Source organism: Cololabis saira, chromosome 10 (assembly GCF_033807715.1).
Source record: "Cololabis saira isolate AMF1-May2022 chromosome 10, fColSai1.1, whole genome shotgun sequence".
NCBI classification, from domain to species: Eukaryota; Metazoa; Chordata; class Actinopteri; order Beloniformes; family Belonidae; genus Cololabis; species Cololabis saira.
The window spans coordinates 30,313,787-30,332,157 of NC_084596.1; the positions used below are offsets into that span (position 1 = coordinate 30,313,787).

At 39.9% G+C, this 18,371-nt stretch overlaps 1 protein-coding gene across 1 annotated transcript in view; it reads left to right on the forward strand.

Moving 5' to 3' along the window:
* The window catches only part of cables1 (Cdk5 and Abl enzyme substrate 1), a 29,695-nt gene extending 11,559 nt beyond the window's left edge, over positions 1-18,136 (forward strand). The window contains exons 4-10 of the mRNA XM_061732506.1: positions 4,959-5,036; positions 9,038-9,140; positions 10,203-10,359; positions 10,463-10,566; positions 12,494-12,600; positions 12,729-12,936; positions 16,513-18,136. Of these exons, the coding sequence (XP_061588490.1) occupies positions 4,959-5,036; positions 9,038-9,140; positions 10,203-10,359; positions 10,463-10,566; positions 12,494-12,600; positions 12,729-12,936; positions 16,513-16,653 (898 nt within the window). The 3' untranslated portion in view covers positions 16,654-18,136. The remainder of the gene's footprint in view (positions 1-4,958; positions 5,037-9,037; positions 9,141-10,202; positions 10,360-10,462; positions 10,567-12,493; positions 12,601-12,728; positions 12,937-16,512) is intronic.
* Positions 18,137-18,371: the final 235 nt, after the last annotated feature.

An 18,371-nucleotide genomic window follows, 5' to 3' on the forward strand; every position in this document is an offset into this window, starting at 1 on the left:
CTACTTTTATTTGACAGTGCACTTTCTACCTCTTGTGTGAATGGGAACGACAAATGCTCCAATGCATACTTGCTATTTGTTTTTGTTTTCCTGGGTTTTATTTGTTTAATTTACTTTCATTTAATTTTAATTTTTATTTATTTTTTTTCTTTCTCTCTAAAGCCATTTTCTTTTCATATTTCAATTATCCATACTTTTTTTTTTTTTTTTTTTTTTTATATAAAGCTGTTTTCTAAATTATCCGTACCCTTCTTCTTTATTTATTTTTTTATTTTATTATTATTTATTTTATTTACTTTGTTTATTTTTATTTTATTTATTTATTAAATTTTTTAATTAAATTTTTTTTTTTTTTTGTTTTGTTTTTTTTTTTTTTCCTTCCCAGGAACTTTCAATTCAGAGGGAGGAGTTAATACCCAGAAGTATATGTATGGGAAAGTAATCAGGAAGAGTTTGCAGTTGCAGCTTGAATTGGCTGCAAAAGGGGGTGTGTTGAGGTGGTTTTTTGTTGTTTGTTGTTCTTTGAAGGTTTTGGGGGGTTATGGGAGGGAATGGGGAGGTATACATTTTCTAACCGCTGGTGCACATTTGGGATTATCTTTTTCTTTTCTCTTTCTGAATGGCAATGGCTAGTCGGACTAATATACTGAGCTGGAATGTCAAGGGTCTGAATAATATTGTTAAGAGGAAGAAAGTGCTCACTCATCTTAAACAACTAAAGGCCGATATTGTTTTTTTACAGGAAACCCATTTGCGGTCTTCCGAGCATTCTAAATCTCTATCTGGGTGGAGGGGGCAGTGTTTTCATTCTACCTTCCAGGCCAGGGCAAGGGGAGTGGCCATCCTTATATCGAGAGACGTACCGTTCGAATCTACCCAAATCATAGCCGATGGCAACGGCAGGTTTGTAATTGTATCCGGGAAACTTTTTGATACAAATGTTGTCATGGTTAACATTTATGCTCCAAACGTAGATGATGTTGCTTTTTTCGAACGGGTATTCTCCAAGCTCCCTGACCTAGGCTCGCGTTTTTTAATTTTGGGGGGAGACTTTAACTGTTGGTTCGACCCAAAACTAGATCGCTCTTCTACCAAACCAGCCGCAAAGAGTAAGTCAGCCTCATATATCCAATCCTTTCTGTCGGAGTGTGGAGTTTCTGACGTCTGGCGCCTCCTTCACCCTAAAGATAGGACATACTCTTTTTTCTCCCACGTCCATCATACATACACCAGGATAGATCACTTTTTTGTTGATGACAGGATCATTCCCCAGATTAACTCGTGTGATTATCACAGCATAGTTACTTCTGACCATGCCCCTTTGGTTATGTCAATGGTTTTTCCTGGAGTTCCGAAACCCACAAGGCACTGGCGATTTAACTCAACTCTGCTTTCGAATGAGAAATTTGTCAAGTTTATGGAGGAGCAGATTTACTTTTTCCTTGACACGAACAATACTCCGGATGTATCCGCGCTTACAGTGTGGGATGCGCTTAAAGCCTATTTGAGAGGCCAAATTATTTCATTTACGGCAAATATGAAAAAAAATTCCCAAAAGGAACAATTAGCTCTTCTATCTGAAATCCGCGACACTGACAAACAATATGCTCAACATCAGACCCCTGAGCTTTATAATAAAAAAATTGATCTCAAAACCAGATTTGACCTTTTATCAACCTATCATACACAAAATATTCTGTTAAAAAACAATAGCTTTATATACGAACATGGGGAGAAGTCAGGGAAGCTGCTCGCTAATTTGCTAAAAGGCCGCAGAGCCAAACAACATATAGCTGGGATCCGCTCTGATAATGGGGTAATCACTTCCAATCCGATGGAGATCAATAATACTTTTAGGAACTTTTACTCTCGGTTATACTCCTCAGAATTTGATGGGGATGAGTCAAGGATAAGCACCTTTCTCAACTCTCTGCCCATTCCCTCTATTCCGCCAGATCTAATTAAGAAGCTGGAGGCTCCTATAACTCAAGCTGAACTAGCTCAAGCTATCTCTTCGATGCAGTCTGGGAAGACGCCTGGACCAGATGGATTCCCCGCTGAATTTTTTAAGCAGTTCTTGAAGCCCCTTTCAACGCAACTTGCCGCCGCCCTACTTGAATCACACCACCGTAGTTCACTTCCACCATCGCTGACAGAGGCATTCATAACGTTCATTGCGAAAAAAGGGAAGGACCCCACCGACCCTGCCTCTTATCGTCCTATCTCGTTGCTCAACACTGATGCTAAAATTCTGGCGAAGGTCCTAGCTCTCAGACTGGACGAAGCCCTTCCTCATATAATATCCACTGATCAAACAGGTTTTATCAAAAACCGCCATTCATTCTTCAATGTCCGACGCCTACTGGATGTGCTATATACACCTTCTCACGACCGAACCCCAGAGTGTATTGTTTCTATTGATGCTGAGAAGGCGTTCGATCGTGTAGAATGGAGATATTTGTTTTTAGTTTTGGGTAAGTTTGGCTTTGGCCCTGGGTTTATAGGCTGGGTTAAACTGCTCTATGCTGCCCCCACTGCATCGGTTCAGACTAATGGAATAACTTCCCAACCTTTTAAATTAGGCCGTGGAACACGTCAAGGCTGCCCACTGAGTCCGATTCTTTTTGATATGGCTATAGAGCCGCTTGCAGTCGCGCTCAGAGATAATGCCAGCATTGCTGGCATCCGTAGGGGCGGCGTAGAACACAAAGTTTCTCTATATGCTGACGACCTCTTGCTGTATGTCTCGGACCCAACAAATTCATTATCTGCGGCGATGTCTCTATTTGGTGAATTTGGACCCCTTTCAGGTTACAAGATTAACTCGCATAAGACGAAGATATTTCCGGTAAACGATGAGGCCCTAGGTGCGGATTATAGTAACATTCCATTTACAACGGAGAGACGACAGTTCACGTATCTAGGAATAGAGATCACCCGTAAATTTGACAACCTTTTCAAAGAAAACTTCATTCCTTTGCAAACGCAGGTTCGAACTTCTCTACAGCAGTGGTCACCCCTTACTCTCACCCTGACTGGCCGTATAAACTCTATAAAAATGAATATATTACCAAAGTTTACATATTTATTTCAATGTTTGCCCGTATTGGTTCCTAAATCCTTTTTTGCTTCACTAGACTCGACTGTCTCCACATACATTTGGCAGAATAAGAGACCCAGAATAAACAAATCGGTACTTCAACGATCAAAAAAAGACGGAGGTATGGGACTCCCCAATATGCGCTATTACTACTGGGCGGCAAACATCCGCTCTCTCGCTTTCTGGCACCGATACAACCTTCGGTCCGATGGCCCGGAATGGACAACTGTGGAGCTTAACTCTGTCCAGAACATGTCACTTTCTGCACTACTTGGTGCGCCACTTAATCATCCAATACCCCAACAAATACGAAATCCAGTCATACGTTCCACTCTGAGGGTGTGGACTCAATTTAGGAGAACGTTTGGGTATGCAGATTTTTCGATTCTTAGTCCTATTGCCTCCAACCATTTCTTTACTCCTTCTCAGTATGATACTTCCTTTATAGACTGGCATAGGAAAGGCATCACTTCATTCTCGGCCTTGTTCAAAGATGATAGTTTTTCCTCCTTTAAGGACCTCTCAGAGAAATTTAATTTGCCCAAAACACAATTTTTCCGTTACTTACAGGTCAGGGATTTTATCCGTCACTCTCTGCCAGGTTTCCCCAAAAAACCTGGCCCCAACCCAATTGACACTTTTCTATCATTTAATCCTGTAGCGAAGGGCGCCCTCTCTACATTGTGCCATAATATCACCATGATACCGTATTTGCCACTGGACAGGACCAGGGCTGCGTGGGAGCAGGACTTAGGGCATCCGATATCTGCCGACCGCTGGGACTCGGTCCTGGGATCAATCCATAAATTGTCACTATGTGCAAGACATTGCCTAATACAATTTAAAGTGGTTCATAGAGCCCATATGTCAAAGTCCAAAATAGCCAGCATATACCCGGACGTCACCTCCACCTGTGATAAGTGCAAGTTGGACGACGCCACTCTCTTTCACATGTACTGGCTGTGCCCTCGATTACAGGTTTTTTGGAATGAAGTTTTCCACACTCTCTCGAAAATACGGAAGCGTAAACTGGTTCCAAATCCTATGTGTGCTTTGTTCGGTCCTTCTAGTGATGACGACCCCCGAATGACTTCTACTGAGCGTCATATGATCTCTTTCTCCTTGCTCCTGGCCAGGCGGGCCATTCTGCTTAGATGGAAGGGGGCGGCCTCGCCCACACACGCTCAGTGGCTACGAGACATTATGCACTGTCTTGCACTAGAGAAAATAAGATTTTCAATTAGAGGCTCGGAGGATAAATTTTATAAGACCTGGCAACCCTTTTTAACTTATTTTCAGGATTCTCATACAATATAGATTTTACGATGAGAGAGTGAACACGGTGGACCCTTGACATTTGATAAGCTCAAAGCTTAGATATTAATATGCCTGCCAATTTTGTTTCCCTCCTTGTGTGCCTTTTTAATTAACATTTTTAGGGATTTGGGTGGGGGGTGGGCTGGTGGGCTCAATGTACTACCTCAGGATTGCAAGATTTAGTTTTATTTTTTTTCTTGATATGTTTTGTAAGACAACTATTTTGATACTACCTGGACCTGCACCAGCAAGACCTTCAGTGGGGTTTTTTTTTTTATTTTTTAATATTTGTTGTTTTGTTGTTTTTGGTCAGGATATACATTCTCAATGTAACATTGTATTTTTATATTCTTTGTGAAAAATAATAAAAAAGATTTGAAACAGAAAGAAATAAACAGGACAGAAAAATGCATCATTGTCACTTTCAAACCGCTGACCGTTTTGACCTGTTTTCTCTTCATCCTGCAAACTCTACAGCTTTAACCTGTGGATGTTGTCAGATAGATGTTGATTAGCTTGTTTACCATTTTTGTTTTTATAGGATAGTCCTTGTCAGTGGCAGAAGATCCTTCTATAGTGTATTTTCTGTCCTGCCATATCGAGATTGTAGCCAAGCGGGGTATGTATCCTACGGCATGCCGAACATTGTAACTCCGTCCGACCTGTGCTCCCTCTTTCCCTTTTGTTTTCTTATTCATCTCTTCCCCCCTGTGGGCACACACTGCCTTGAAGGTTTGGTTTTGGTGGATGCATTTTTTTATCTCAATAGTTTAACGAATAAGCTGCGGGCTGGGATTGGCTTTAAACGCTTATTTGTGTCCTACACTTTGACTAGATGACGGCTTAATGCTTGTTGCTTGTATTGCTTCTTCCATAACGACTCTGATGGCTTTTGAGCACTTTTTTAATTGTTATATGCATTACTGACTTGGCTGTTTACCATCTTCAGCTTCGGACAATTCTTCTTGTTTTTCTATCTAGAAATGTTAACCGTCAACTCATATTAAATGTGTTACCAACTGGTTTAATTCTTGACTGCTCCGTTAGCCGCCACTAACTGTGACTCGTGATTAACCTTTTTTTTTCTTTTTTTTTTCTTTACTATCTGACAACTTTGCATTTCTTTACTCTAGACCAGGGGTCGGCAACACGAAATGTTGAAAGAGCCGTATTGGACCAAAAACACAAAAAACAGGAGCCGCAAAAAATGAAAAGTCTTGTATAAGCCTTAGAATGAAGGCAACACATGCTGCATGTTTCTATATTAGTTATAACTGGAGGAAGATTTTTTTTTTCATTATACAGTTCGAGAAAAAAGTCGAAATCTCGAGATTAATGTTGAAGTACAATGTTGAGAAAAAAGTCGAAATGTTGAGAAAAAAGTCGAAATGACGAGAAAAAAGTCAAAATTTTGAGAAAAAAGTCAAAATGTCGAGAAAAAAGTCAAAATTTCGAGAAAAAGGTCAAAATTTCGAGAAAAAAGTTGAAATGTCAAGATTAATGTTGAAGTACAATCTTGAGAAAAAAGTCGAAATGTTGAGAAAAAAGTCGAAATGTTGAGAAAAAAGTTTAAATGTTGAGAAAAAAGTCAAAATGACGAGGAAAAAAGTCAAAATTTCGAGAAAAAAGTCGAAATGGGTTGCCGACCCCTGCTCTAGACAAATAAAAACATTCTGGCTCAACGGTAGTTGGAAAAAAAGAAAGATGTGAAAGGATTGATGTGAGGAGGCCTTGGTTCAGGCACCGTCCACGGCACATCAAACCGTGTGTTTTAGAGGAAGGGAAGGGGGAAGATAAACAAGCGAAATCACAATTTGCAGAAAGAAAAGCTTCACACTAGGGTTTGGTGAGGAGCAGAAAAGGCTCAGAGCATTTGTGGAATTTCCTAAGGCAGCCAATCACTGTGGGGTCAAGGGTTAATGAACCCCCACTGCTGTCCAATAAGCACATTGGACTGCTCGCTGTTGCCAATTCACAGACGATAGTTAGACTTTGGCTGTTACTGGATGACTCGGCTCAAACTCCTTTACTCCGCCCTGCGTCGTCTGTCTTCCAGTAACTTGAGATTCATGTGGGAGATCTCTTCTCAAATTGTGGATTTTTTTCTTTTTTCTCTCAAAGGGTTAGACTATAAAACAGATGATTTCAAAATGTTTGAGCCACAAAGGAATTATTTATATTATTTGTTAAGGTTGGTCAGGTTTATAACAGGTTATAACCTCTCACTTTCAAGTTAACCTTTTTTATTATTCAATTATTTTTTTTAAATTTGAAATAAAAAATAGTGAAGTTAAATTAAAATTATACCAATAAAATGTACCAGTCTGAAACATAACTACTTAAAAGTAGCGATATGGAACCAAAACCAAAACTTCTTTATATAAAATTAAGGTGTTTTTAAAATCCTTTTCAATCAGTTCAAATTACCCAAGTATTTATTTATTTATTTTTCACATTTTAGGTGCTGACAGATGTTTTTACCTCTGGTTAATGGTTCATCACTGTGTCATCTGTGTGGATGCTGCATGCTCTTTCTCCGCTGCCAGATCTCTTCTGACGTTCGAAAAGACTCATTCAGTAATATTTTAAGCGTCGGAGAGTGGTTGAAGTAGGATTGTTTGTGGAAAATGTAATGGGTGGCGACAGCCAGAACTGTGGGTGGGGAGTTGCTCTGAACCAGTCTACCCGTTATTAAATTGCGTGTGTGAGCTGTAAAGTATTTGTTCATTAAGAGTCCAGCAGGGCTCCAGATTCCTTCAGTTATGTGAGCGTTCATTCTTCCTTTGCCCGATAATAGATTTAAAAGCATTTGACAGGGCATGATGAGCACTTTAAAGAGTTTATAAGACTACTAACAGAAATGTCTGAAACCTGTGATCCATGCATGGTACTGGATTTTCCTCTCATTTCCTCCAATTTATCTGTATTCTCAGTAGAATAAAGCAGTCTTTTGTATTTTTTTTTCCCCTGAATGGCTTCATAGAGAAGCTATCTCACTACAAAGCTTCCCATCTCCTCTCTGAATCTTGCCCCCACTTCACCCCCCTCCCCCATTTAATTTGCACGGTTTCTTAAGACGTCTGCTGACCAGGAATCTTCACGCCTATGATGCATCTGCTAACATTGTGACCCGTCGTGCTTCTCTGCCTGTTAAGACTGTTTTTATTATAACACGCCAGCCCCGCATGTCCGCACAACACTGCGCGGGTCATGTGAGGCCTCGCTCTGTAACTTGCGTCTATGTATCTGAACAGGGTTTTGGGTTGACAGCGAGGGCTGGGCCTGGGGGGGAGATAAGAGAGCAGCAGGAAAACAAGATAGGCTTACGATTGCAGCTCTGCTGGGTCCTGGTGGGGCATCACAAATATTGACACAAAATGAAGCCAATATGAGACAAACTCAGGTGATATCTTTTTCATCACACTGAGCATTATTTCTCTGCAAAATACAGAATTTTTGCAGATAAAAAAATAGGACTGACTCATTTCCTTGTCACTAGTTTAGGATTTAGATATTGACAGAAAATAAAAAATGCTAAGATGAAAAGCAGATATTCCAATTTGCATTTATTTAATATGAAAAAGTACTGTATTTTCTGGACTATAAGCCGCACCTGCATATAAGCCGCACCCGCTCTGTTTTTTTTTTTAAATAATAAAAAAATGATATACAAGCTGCACCTGCATACAAGCCGCATCCGCTCTATTTAAAAAAAAAAAAAAGATATGCAAGCCGCAGATATTTATGTTGTTAGAGATATTTACTACATGTACAGAAGGATTTTGAACTGTAAATGATGTACATGTTTGTACCTAAATAGATCTTTCCTAACAGTGTCTTAACACGGCAGCAACTTTGCTGATTAAAACGGGACAGAACCAAGAGAAAATAACCGGTATTTATTTATCTGTTTGAAATCTGCTTCTACCTACTTCTATCTGCTAAAGAAGAAGTAGTGTATTCTTCTTTGCATTTATTTTGTCTTAGTTTTGATTCTAATTCCGGTTAGAGCGCCCCGAGCGGTGGAAGAAAAATTCACAGAATAGCTGCACCTTTGTATAAGCCGCATGGTTCAAAACCTATGAAAAAAGTAGCGGCTTATAGTCCAGAAAATACGGTAGTAATAAAGGCTAATATTTCATGCAACGTCATTATATTGAACTTTGTGCTGCAAATATCAGGCCCGTATGATATGTTTACAGTACAAATGTGCCCACTCTTTGCTCCACTGACACACTTTGCTCTCCCGCTGCCTGTTTTCCCTTTCAGGAGAGTGTTACAGGGCTCCTGAAAATCTCCCACACCAGTATGGCATTTCAAGCACTGACTTTAAAGAGGTTGGCCTGCTGAGCAAAACTCCTCCATCCCACCTCCCAAGGGCGCACTTTTATTTTAGACCGCCCTGAGATGCACACAAAGACACAAGCAATTACAGAAAACTAGGCCAGCTGACGAGGACAGATCAATATAGCATTCCCTTTTTTTTTTTCTATCTGAAAGAAGAAGAGAGAAGCTAGATCAGGGCTAGGCGGGATTTAAGAAGAGGAGCGGGCCTCAACAGAAGCTGCAGTGTAACGTGTGTGTGTGCGGCGAGAGCTCTGAAAGTCTTGTTCTCAATAGAGATGCAAAGGTGGAGGGACGCCAGCGCCACCCATCCGGAGGTGTGAGTGCCAAGGAGATGGTGATTGGGCTGGAGGGCGTGGAGTTGGGAGCAGATGGGAAGGTGAGAAAACAATAACAGTCAGTGTGGTTGTTTCCTGTGGTGTGTAGAAAATGGATCGTGACACAGATATATCATTTTCCTGCAATGCTTTTCATAAACTAGCTGGCAAAGATGTTTGCCAGGGTTTCTTTGGTATTACTGGCATTTTAGATCTTAATATATTTTAGCTTTTTATGTGCAACAATCAACTGCAAATGTAGAGAAAAAAAAAGAGAAGAAAAATAAATCCCATCAGCATTTCAGGTTAGATAAGATTAAAGATTTGAAAAAAGAAAAAGCAAGTATAACTTAAAAGGAACAGAGATTTTTATAAAACCAAGATGCAGGACAAAATTGATGGAACGTTGTGTTTCTGTGAAAGGAATCAATTTATGGAACAATCTGAACAAAGAAAACAAAGAATCCAAATCAAACATTACATTCAAAAGAACAATTAAAGCCTGTATGTTAAGGAAATATAACGAAAAATGTTGAGTTTGATTGACATACCCGTAGGCGGTGGTAATTTTATTTAATGTTATTTTAATTTTATTTTAGTTGTTTTTATTCACTTAGTTGTTTTTTTTTATTTTTATTTTTATTTTTTTTTTATTATTATTAATTTATGTTATTTGTGAAAGGGGCAGATCAGATAAGATTCTTCTTCTTTCTGCTCCCTTTTCATTCATAAGTTAGGAACATTTGTATTTGTGTTTGTATTAAATTGTTTTGTTTTTTGAATGAAATAAAGAATTTGAATGAAAAAAAAAAGATATATAGTTTGTGTTTGGTTGTTTAAATGCTAAGCATTATTTCTATTATTTTTCTCTTAGATATTTGCAAAGACAGAATAAATAGAAAAGGTGGATCAATAGTTACTAGATGAGATTTGAATTGGAGTATAAATGGACTGAAGTGGATTGTACGTAACTGTGTCTTGAGATGACTTTTGTAGTGGATTGGCGTGATATTAATCAAGTGAATTGAACTAAACTATTGACTGCAGGTGACCAGTGATTCTGCAGAAAGACCAAACTACTCTACATTTCCTTGCCAAATCTATAAAGACCCGTGTTTTTGCAGACTGTGTCCTACACCCAGTTCCTGTACCCCACTAACGTGTTGGGCGGTCGAAGAAATACAATCGACTCCACGTCGTCGTTCTCTCAGTCTCGCAACGCGAGCCACCGCAGCCTGAGTCTGGGCAGAGCCAACAGCAACCAGAGCAGCTTGGACACAGGTTAGTCATTCTGAGCGTTTATAACCAGCAGCCTCTCAAGGTTTTTTATCAAATTCAGTCAAATTCCGGCTCAGCCTCTGTAATAGTTGTTATCTTTCTGCAGGGAACGACTTGGGAGATTTTCGAGAGTATGACCCCAATCTGCTGGACGACCCACAATGGCCTTGTGGGAAACACAAGAGAGTCCTCATATTCCCGTCTTACATGGTGAGAAAACGCTCTGACTGCATGTAAACACACTGAAACCAGCAACAAGAGCCACCTCCTTTCCACCTGGGATAAGATACAGGGGATGTTTCCATGCAGAACTGGCTCCTGAAATCTCTGCTGTTTTTCTTCCAATGGCTATTTGAACTTTTATCGCCTAATTTACATTTTTGTGCCGAGTCTTCCCACCACAACCAGGAACAATAACACAGGGAAGATGTGTCTGCACTTTGTTTTTCCTACAGTTTTGCGTTACGTCAGCATGTTTTGAGTCAGGAGGATGTTTGAGACTATTTTAATCAGCGAGGTCGTTGTTACGATCCCTGTCCCACCTTTCTGGGTCTGAGTGAATAATAGCGTTGTTTAAGTCTACTATCTTTCAAACAAAACTCTATTTTATTGTGTTTTGGAAAAAGGAGAAGAAGAAACAACAGCTGGACTCAAACGTGGTCGTTCTTCCCTTGAGTCTGTTTGTGGCAGAGATGGCAACAACTGACATAGCTGAAATGACGAGTCGCGGCCGAGGCTGTTTTTCTTTTTCTTTTTTTCTCTTCCTCCAATTACAAACCCCGTGTCTGACAACAATAGCTATTGTGTTGAGGAATTGAACCAGCAAATTCTTCTGCTATTCAAGTTGAGCACACGTTTTCTTAGAGGACGGGGCGTGACATCAGTTAAAAGCCAATCTTCCCGGCCTTGTGGATGCGTGGAAATGTATTTTCATCAAAAGTTGATGCCAGACTGGTTTCCTGTTGTATTGAGCAACTGTTAGTAGGTAAATGCAAAAAGATCCAGACCGACCCTTTAATAAGAACAGCAGTGTTTATTACGTGGAAGAATGAAATGATGAAAAATCAAGAAAGCACTTCAACCACCCTTTTCATTACGAAATTAAGAAGGTGAATAATCGAACTGTTTAGAGAGAAACGAGTCCAATTTGTGTCACTTAAACTCTTGAATGCAGCAAAATCCTTGTTTGAGCTTTAAAAGTGTAGTTGTTAAAGCAACTGCAACATATAAAATTAAAAAAAGAAGATAAAACAGACTCTGGGTCATGATATTTGCATTCATAGTTAAACGAAGTGCATTTGAACATTTGAACAGACCTACAGTGAAGTTTGGGTTTTATTGAGAAAACGTTTTGCCTGAATGAATCTAAACAGTGAAGACAAGACAAGAAAAACAACATTTGTCACTCTGTGTAAACTCAACCAGACCCTCCTATCTTAAACCTTAGCTTTTTTTTATTTAATTGAATATTTATTTTCACGAGATTGATTTGCAATATGGAGAGAAATGTAATATTGTCTTTATTCCATAAACCGATGATTTGGAAGCCACTAAAAAGGCTTTTTACAGTGTATGCTGTATTTATGTTGTGTACAACATTTTAGCCCTAAAACTGGTCTTTTGAAGAACACAGACCTGAACTGAACTGTCTGGTAATCTGTCAGGTGCTTTTGCGTCATCAGGATTCAGGTTTCGGTTCAAGAGGAGGCCGAATGTAACAACTGCTTCTTATCAAGTTCACATTTCATGAAGCCATTAAAGCGTGTTTGTCCTCCCACTGCTTTTCAGCACATTTTCTGCGGCGTTGAAGATCAGTCTTAAAGCCACATCACAACACTACACACACTACACAACACTACACAAATAAAACAATATGCTGTGTTGTAGAGTTTTTATATTACAAGGACAGTCTATGTTCTTTTCTGTCAAATAATGGTTTTGTGGTACACGCTGGATATGTTCAGGGTGACGGAGAAAAAAAAAGGGATATCAGACGCTGTCCTTTGGCGTGTCACAGACAACACGACCAGCGGGTATCAGACGGAGGAATCCAATCCCGCGGTGTGGGGATCTAGTCACGTTGCTCCCGGTGACGAGAATGTGGTCATTCTGACACCGACTCTGGTTTTCTCTGCAGACTACGGTCATCGAATACGTCAAACCCTTTGACCTCAAGAAGGACATGAACGAAACCTTCAAGGAGAAGTTCCCCCACATCAGGCTCACTCTCAGCAAGATACGGAGGTAAACGCAGGGAAAAGCGCAACATCCAGGATCGTTTTTTCGTCACACTGCAGTTAAACTAAAACATTTACTTATTTCTCTCCTTTCTTTCCTCATTCACACTTTTTTTCTTTTAAATCTATGTGCAGCTTGAAAAGGGAGATAAAAAAGCTGGCCCAGGATGAATGTGGGTTTGAGGAGCCGACGGTGGCCATGGCTTTCGTCTACTTTGAAAAACTGGTTCTTCAAGGCAAACTAAACAAGCAGAACCGTAAACTCTGCGCTGGAGCTTGTGTCCTTCTGGCGGCCAAGATCGGCGGCGATCTCAAAAAGCATGAAGTCAAACTTCTTATAGACGTAAGTCTCTTTATTTACGCCTTTTTAAAAAAAAAAAAGGCAGTGTGTCTTCTATCTTTAATCTGCCATCTGTCTAATGAATATATTTCAAAAATCCAAAGGATGTCAGCGAGTTCTCCCGGGTTAGTATTCCACAGGTAATCTGGCACCTGTTGGCTACTCAGGCTGCTTTATGGCCAGCATTGTACAGCTGGATTAACAACCGACAGAAGTCCTGCTCTGGACTTCATCTCGTTTTCACCTAAAACAGAACACGGTTGTTAGGGCTGGGGATCGATTCAAATGTCAAGAATCGATTCGATTCCGATTCTTAAGATTCAGAATCGATTATCAAGATTTGATTCGATTTGATTCGATTCCGATATTGATTTGGGTTACTGTTATTAAAACTGTTTTTTGAGCTGTTGCATGAATTATATGACTGTAGTTATGCAAAATATTACTACTAGTATTATATTGAGATTAAACAGCAAGTATTGGCAGCTAATGATGCTGTAAGGACCAATCAGCTCCCAGAATGCTGATAGAACTGCTTTCAGAAACATCATGTGGGTCAGAATTACCAAACAGATCCAGGGCAGCAAACAGAGACGGATAAAATCAGTTTTATTTTTTCCGACATTCCGTTTTTATTTGTTCCATTTTCAGTCTATTTTGGTTTTTAATTTTTGAGCATTTGGTTTTTAGCATTTTTTGCAAATGTAACCCCAAGACAGTATATAAAGTAATGAAATATAGACAATTTATGCAATTATAACCAAACACTTTAATGATTTCATGCCTTTAAACATATTTAAAGGCAAAAACATCTTGTGTCCAACAAAACATTCCTTTTTTGGGGATAAACCCCCCCCCCAAAAAAAATTTAAAAAAAATCGATCTTTAGACATATGAATCGATTTTTAGGAATTAATATGAGAATCGATTTAGAATTGGGAAATCTATTTTTTTCAACACAGGCCTAACGGTTGAGGTGCAGCGGTGTGATCTGTCGTTGAGAAAAATGAGCATGCCGGGAGGCTCAGGTATGAGATGCGAACGCAGCCTAGGGGAATGTTCGTTCCAATGGTACTGAGGTTGCACGGGTGCAGAGATACTGGCGCGTTAATCTCATCAATCTGGAGACCAGTAAAATCCAGCGCATCGCTTGAAGACGTAACCCTGTTGTAATGATCAAACTCCACAAGATCGACCCAGTTCATGCAACCTCACAATGACACGCAGTAATGGATGGAGGACAGGAGATGGGGAGCTTCCTCAGCAGCAGAACCGAGGGACGTTCAGGGTCACCTGAACCAGCTCTGATCATCAGCATTATTAAAGGGAAACGCTTTGATCATAATCATATTTGTAGAGGGGGTGTCTGCCTCCCAAACCCATACAAGAGTGAGACCTGATTTATGAAGGTTCTACTTTTGGAAACTCACGGAGCCAGGAGAACATCTGCTGGGATGTTACGCGACTATAAGATCTTTAAGAAACGCTGCTTTAAGCAGCACGATCAATAGGAGCATTACATGTAAAGAAAAAGTTACATTTTTTTTTTACAGAGAGACTGAAGGGCATTTAGACGTGGTGGAATTAATCAACTTTTGGGACTTTTTGTCTGTTTTTTTTCTGCCTCACATGAGACAAAGTGTTTCTAATTTTAAAATGAATACACAATCAAAGAAAGTGGCCCCAGAGGGAGTCAAATGGCAAAACTATTAAGAAAAAAACTAAATTTCAAAGTTGCATCTTTATAGATAATATAACAGTGTGACATCTCCATGAAAACAGAAATTTATGCCATTTTGCTTGTTAACAAAGGCTAATGGTAGTATTTATAAAATGGAAAGTATTGATCCAAGCAAAGAAGCCTGTGGAACTTAATGACCTATGATCTGTAGTCTGTATTTGCCATCCACTTTTGTCACATGCTGACAAGTAAACACTGTCCTATTCCCACAAACACGGACTGGGAAAATGTCGTCTGTCAATTAAGTGTCCAGAATATTGTTAGGTTTCTGGCTTTTTTTTCATTTTTTTGAGAATTCTTTGACCATTTGGATCCCTCACATATGCAACGCCCACTTCCCAGCACTTTATATAAAACCAATACTCTGAACTGGATCCCGAAATCTGTGGTCCTATTTTTGATGTGCGACACGAGTGTCACCAGCAGGGAAAACTCAAACTGGACCAGCGACATCTTGCAATAAACCTGTGAATGAGCCGGATATTTCTGCTGTCCTCGTTCGTGCTTTTAATCCTTCTGTGTTGTTTGTGCCAGGCGTATTATTCAAAGCATTGTTTTCTTTTTCTTTTCTTTTTTTTAATACCTTTTTAAATAAGTGAGAGGAAAACAAAGTCATCCTCACTGATCAGTGGCTCTATGTCGCCTCATTCTGTAATTTTTGATTCATAAAACTCACACATTTTAGGCCCAATCTCAATACTCCCCCTACTTTTCTTCACTCGCCCTTTTTTTCTTCACTCGCCCTTCTTTTTTAGGGGGTGGGGAATAAAATCAAATCGACGCAGAGCCTACGGCGTAGCTTACGTAGCCTACGGCATAACCTAACAGCCCTTACTCCGGCGCGATTCTTCGCGAACAACAGACAAAAAAGGGATTATGTACATTCACTGAGTGAATATTCTATAAGTAAAATATATATTTCTCGCTAGAAATGTAATCAAAAACGCATTTTTATGCAGAAACTAACTCAAAATATTGATTTTATTCACAAAAAAAATTAAGAAATGTCCGCCATGTTTTTTTTTGGATTCAGTCCGCAAATGACGACGAAAAGCATTCTGGGAAATTTTTATACCCCCTCGCTCGCGAAGTCAGCATGTGAAATCCCTCGATCCGTAGGGGCTATTCTCAGCCCCTTGCCCTCGTTATGCCCACTCCCCCTAGGTGAAAAGAGGAATTGGGACACCACTACCTTCACAGGAACACGCAAAAGTTAGGGGGAGGGATCAAAACGAGGGCGAGGGGAAGTATTGGGACGCACCCTTAGTGCGCACACAGTATATTTAAAATAAATAAAAATGAAAACTATTTAGATCTGTTGCGAAAAGGTGCGACTTACTGTTTACATGGACAACAGGAATCTGTCAGTTAAATTCGACTTAAAGGGGACCTATTATGAAAAACACGTTTTTTCTTGCTTTAACATCTATAAAGTGGTCTCCCCTCAGATGGAGGAAAGCAACCAAATTCTGCAGTGTCTGTACAGCCGCCCGGATGAGCCGTCCATGGTGATGTGGCTTCTACGAGCCGTTCAGATTCTGCTCATGCTCCTAATTTATTGAGCAAAAACAATCAAAAGCTTGTTTTTAAGACATTCAAGGCCTGTTCAAAATAGGTATTAGATGCCATAATAGGTCCCCTTTAAAGCAGTTTAGTGTGGTTCCTTGTTTTTCTCCAGTGCTTCAGTCTCTGTAGTAAAACATTATGATCAATAAAAAGTCTGGTGGCTCAACTAAAAGCAGGAGTTTGTGTAAAATCTACAATATAAATGAGTGGATGTGGTTTTTGAGTCATTTTGAAACTTTTCCTGTTTCATAACATGCTGTTTTTTCTTGCAGAAACTGGAGGAGAGGTTCAGAGTGAACCGCAGAGAGCTGATCGCCTTCGAGTTCCCCGTCTTGGTCGCCCTGGAGTTCAACCTGCACCTGCCGGAGAATGAGATCATGCCCCACTACAGACGCCTGCTGCAGACCTCTTAGCATTAAGCCATCAGGAGGACGGCCGCTGGGCTCCTCCTGATCCTCCATCACTCTCTCCCACCACCACAGACAAGCTCCTCCCTCCTCTTTCACAACTGGAATCAGCCAAAGGGACATACTTTTTTTTTGTTTTAAACAAACGTTATATGACTTTGAAAGTCATCAACAACACACAGACTTCTAAAAAAACTAAAACAGACGGGGGTTCAAGCGTCTAGAAAATAATTAGTTTTCTAGTTTGCATGTCTCATGTCCTTATCTTCATGACTTTGTGTATTTTCTCTTGTTGATTAAGAGAGCTTTTTTCATTTGAATCTGGTGACCCGCCCCCCCCATTCTTACATCTTTTTATGAATATAAACCTCTCGTAAACTTTGGTATGATTGGATACCTCTTGAGCTGCGTAACATTTAAACGAGCCTTTTTAGGCGTCTGGTTTTGGCTGGACTGTTATTCCTCAGAATGACTCATCTTTTTCTCAAGTCATCGTCTTAAAAGTGCACTTTTCTTTTTTGCATATTGCAAGACACAGGGGGATGGAACATTTTGGGAAGTAAGTCTGGATTTAAAAAAAACCAACAATAATAATAAGCTGTGTTCATAAACACCACACAAGTCATTTGAATGGACCATTGGTTTGTTTTTCCTCTACATTTTTCTAATCACATCAAATATCTGCATGGAGAGTTATGAATGTTTGTACACAGGTACCTGCAGAAAAGACTTGACCTCCTGTTTTTCACTCAAGTATTCCACTCTTTTTCTACCAGTCAAATTTTCACTACGGACTCCCCCGAGACTGCTTTTATCACTGTTGAATTTCCAGTGCTCTATGTTAGAGTGTATTACTAGCACATTTATGGTGCTCTAGTGGGGGAGCTGTTCATGAGTGCAAAGATGCCATTAACCAGCGGTCAGGGCGTGCAGGTGGGGACTCCGGTGGCCAGAGTGGAGCACCTTTGGCCCCAGGGACGAGGGTTAGGACCTTGTGCCTGTACATCTTTTCATCTGCTGAAGTGTCCTTGAGCAAGACACTGAGCCCAGAGGGACGCTTGTGCTGACACTGACTGGTATCAGTGATGGATCAGTCGTTTGCTTATTACTTGAATCTGCAATATCTTTAAAGAAAAAAACAAAAAAAAAACATTGGAAATCAAAGACTTTATCAATGTAAAATTTGGTATTTTCTACTTTTTCTAGCGTTTAAATTGTGTCACACTACCAGAATCAACATACAGCTGGTCCACTGTTTGATGCTGCTCCGACTATTAATGGTATTTCAGTTGAAATGATCACAAGACTAATCATCACCAGAAAAGCATGATTGTATTGATTTTAAGATTTAAAAAAAATAATAAAAATACTGAGCTTCTTTCTGTTTGCAAGCCCAAAGATTTTGCTGTAAAATGCACTCGTGTGTTCGATGAGGAAAGACTCATGGGTAACACTTACCTGTGGATAATTGTAAATAAACTGCTTTGCTTGTTCAATCAACAAAAGACTCCTATTGTTTTGTTTTCATTAAAATCCAGAAAGGTACCAGCATCTGATTGCTCCGGTCTTTGTCAGAGGCATGGATGGATGCGTTTGGGTGCAAACCCAGACCCAGTTCATGCAAATGCATTTGTCTCCAAATGTTAGAGAAAAGCAGCAGAGTGCTCGTTCAGATTTGACAGCTGCACGTTGAGTTACGGTCCAAGAAAGCACTTCAATCCACA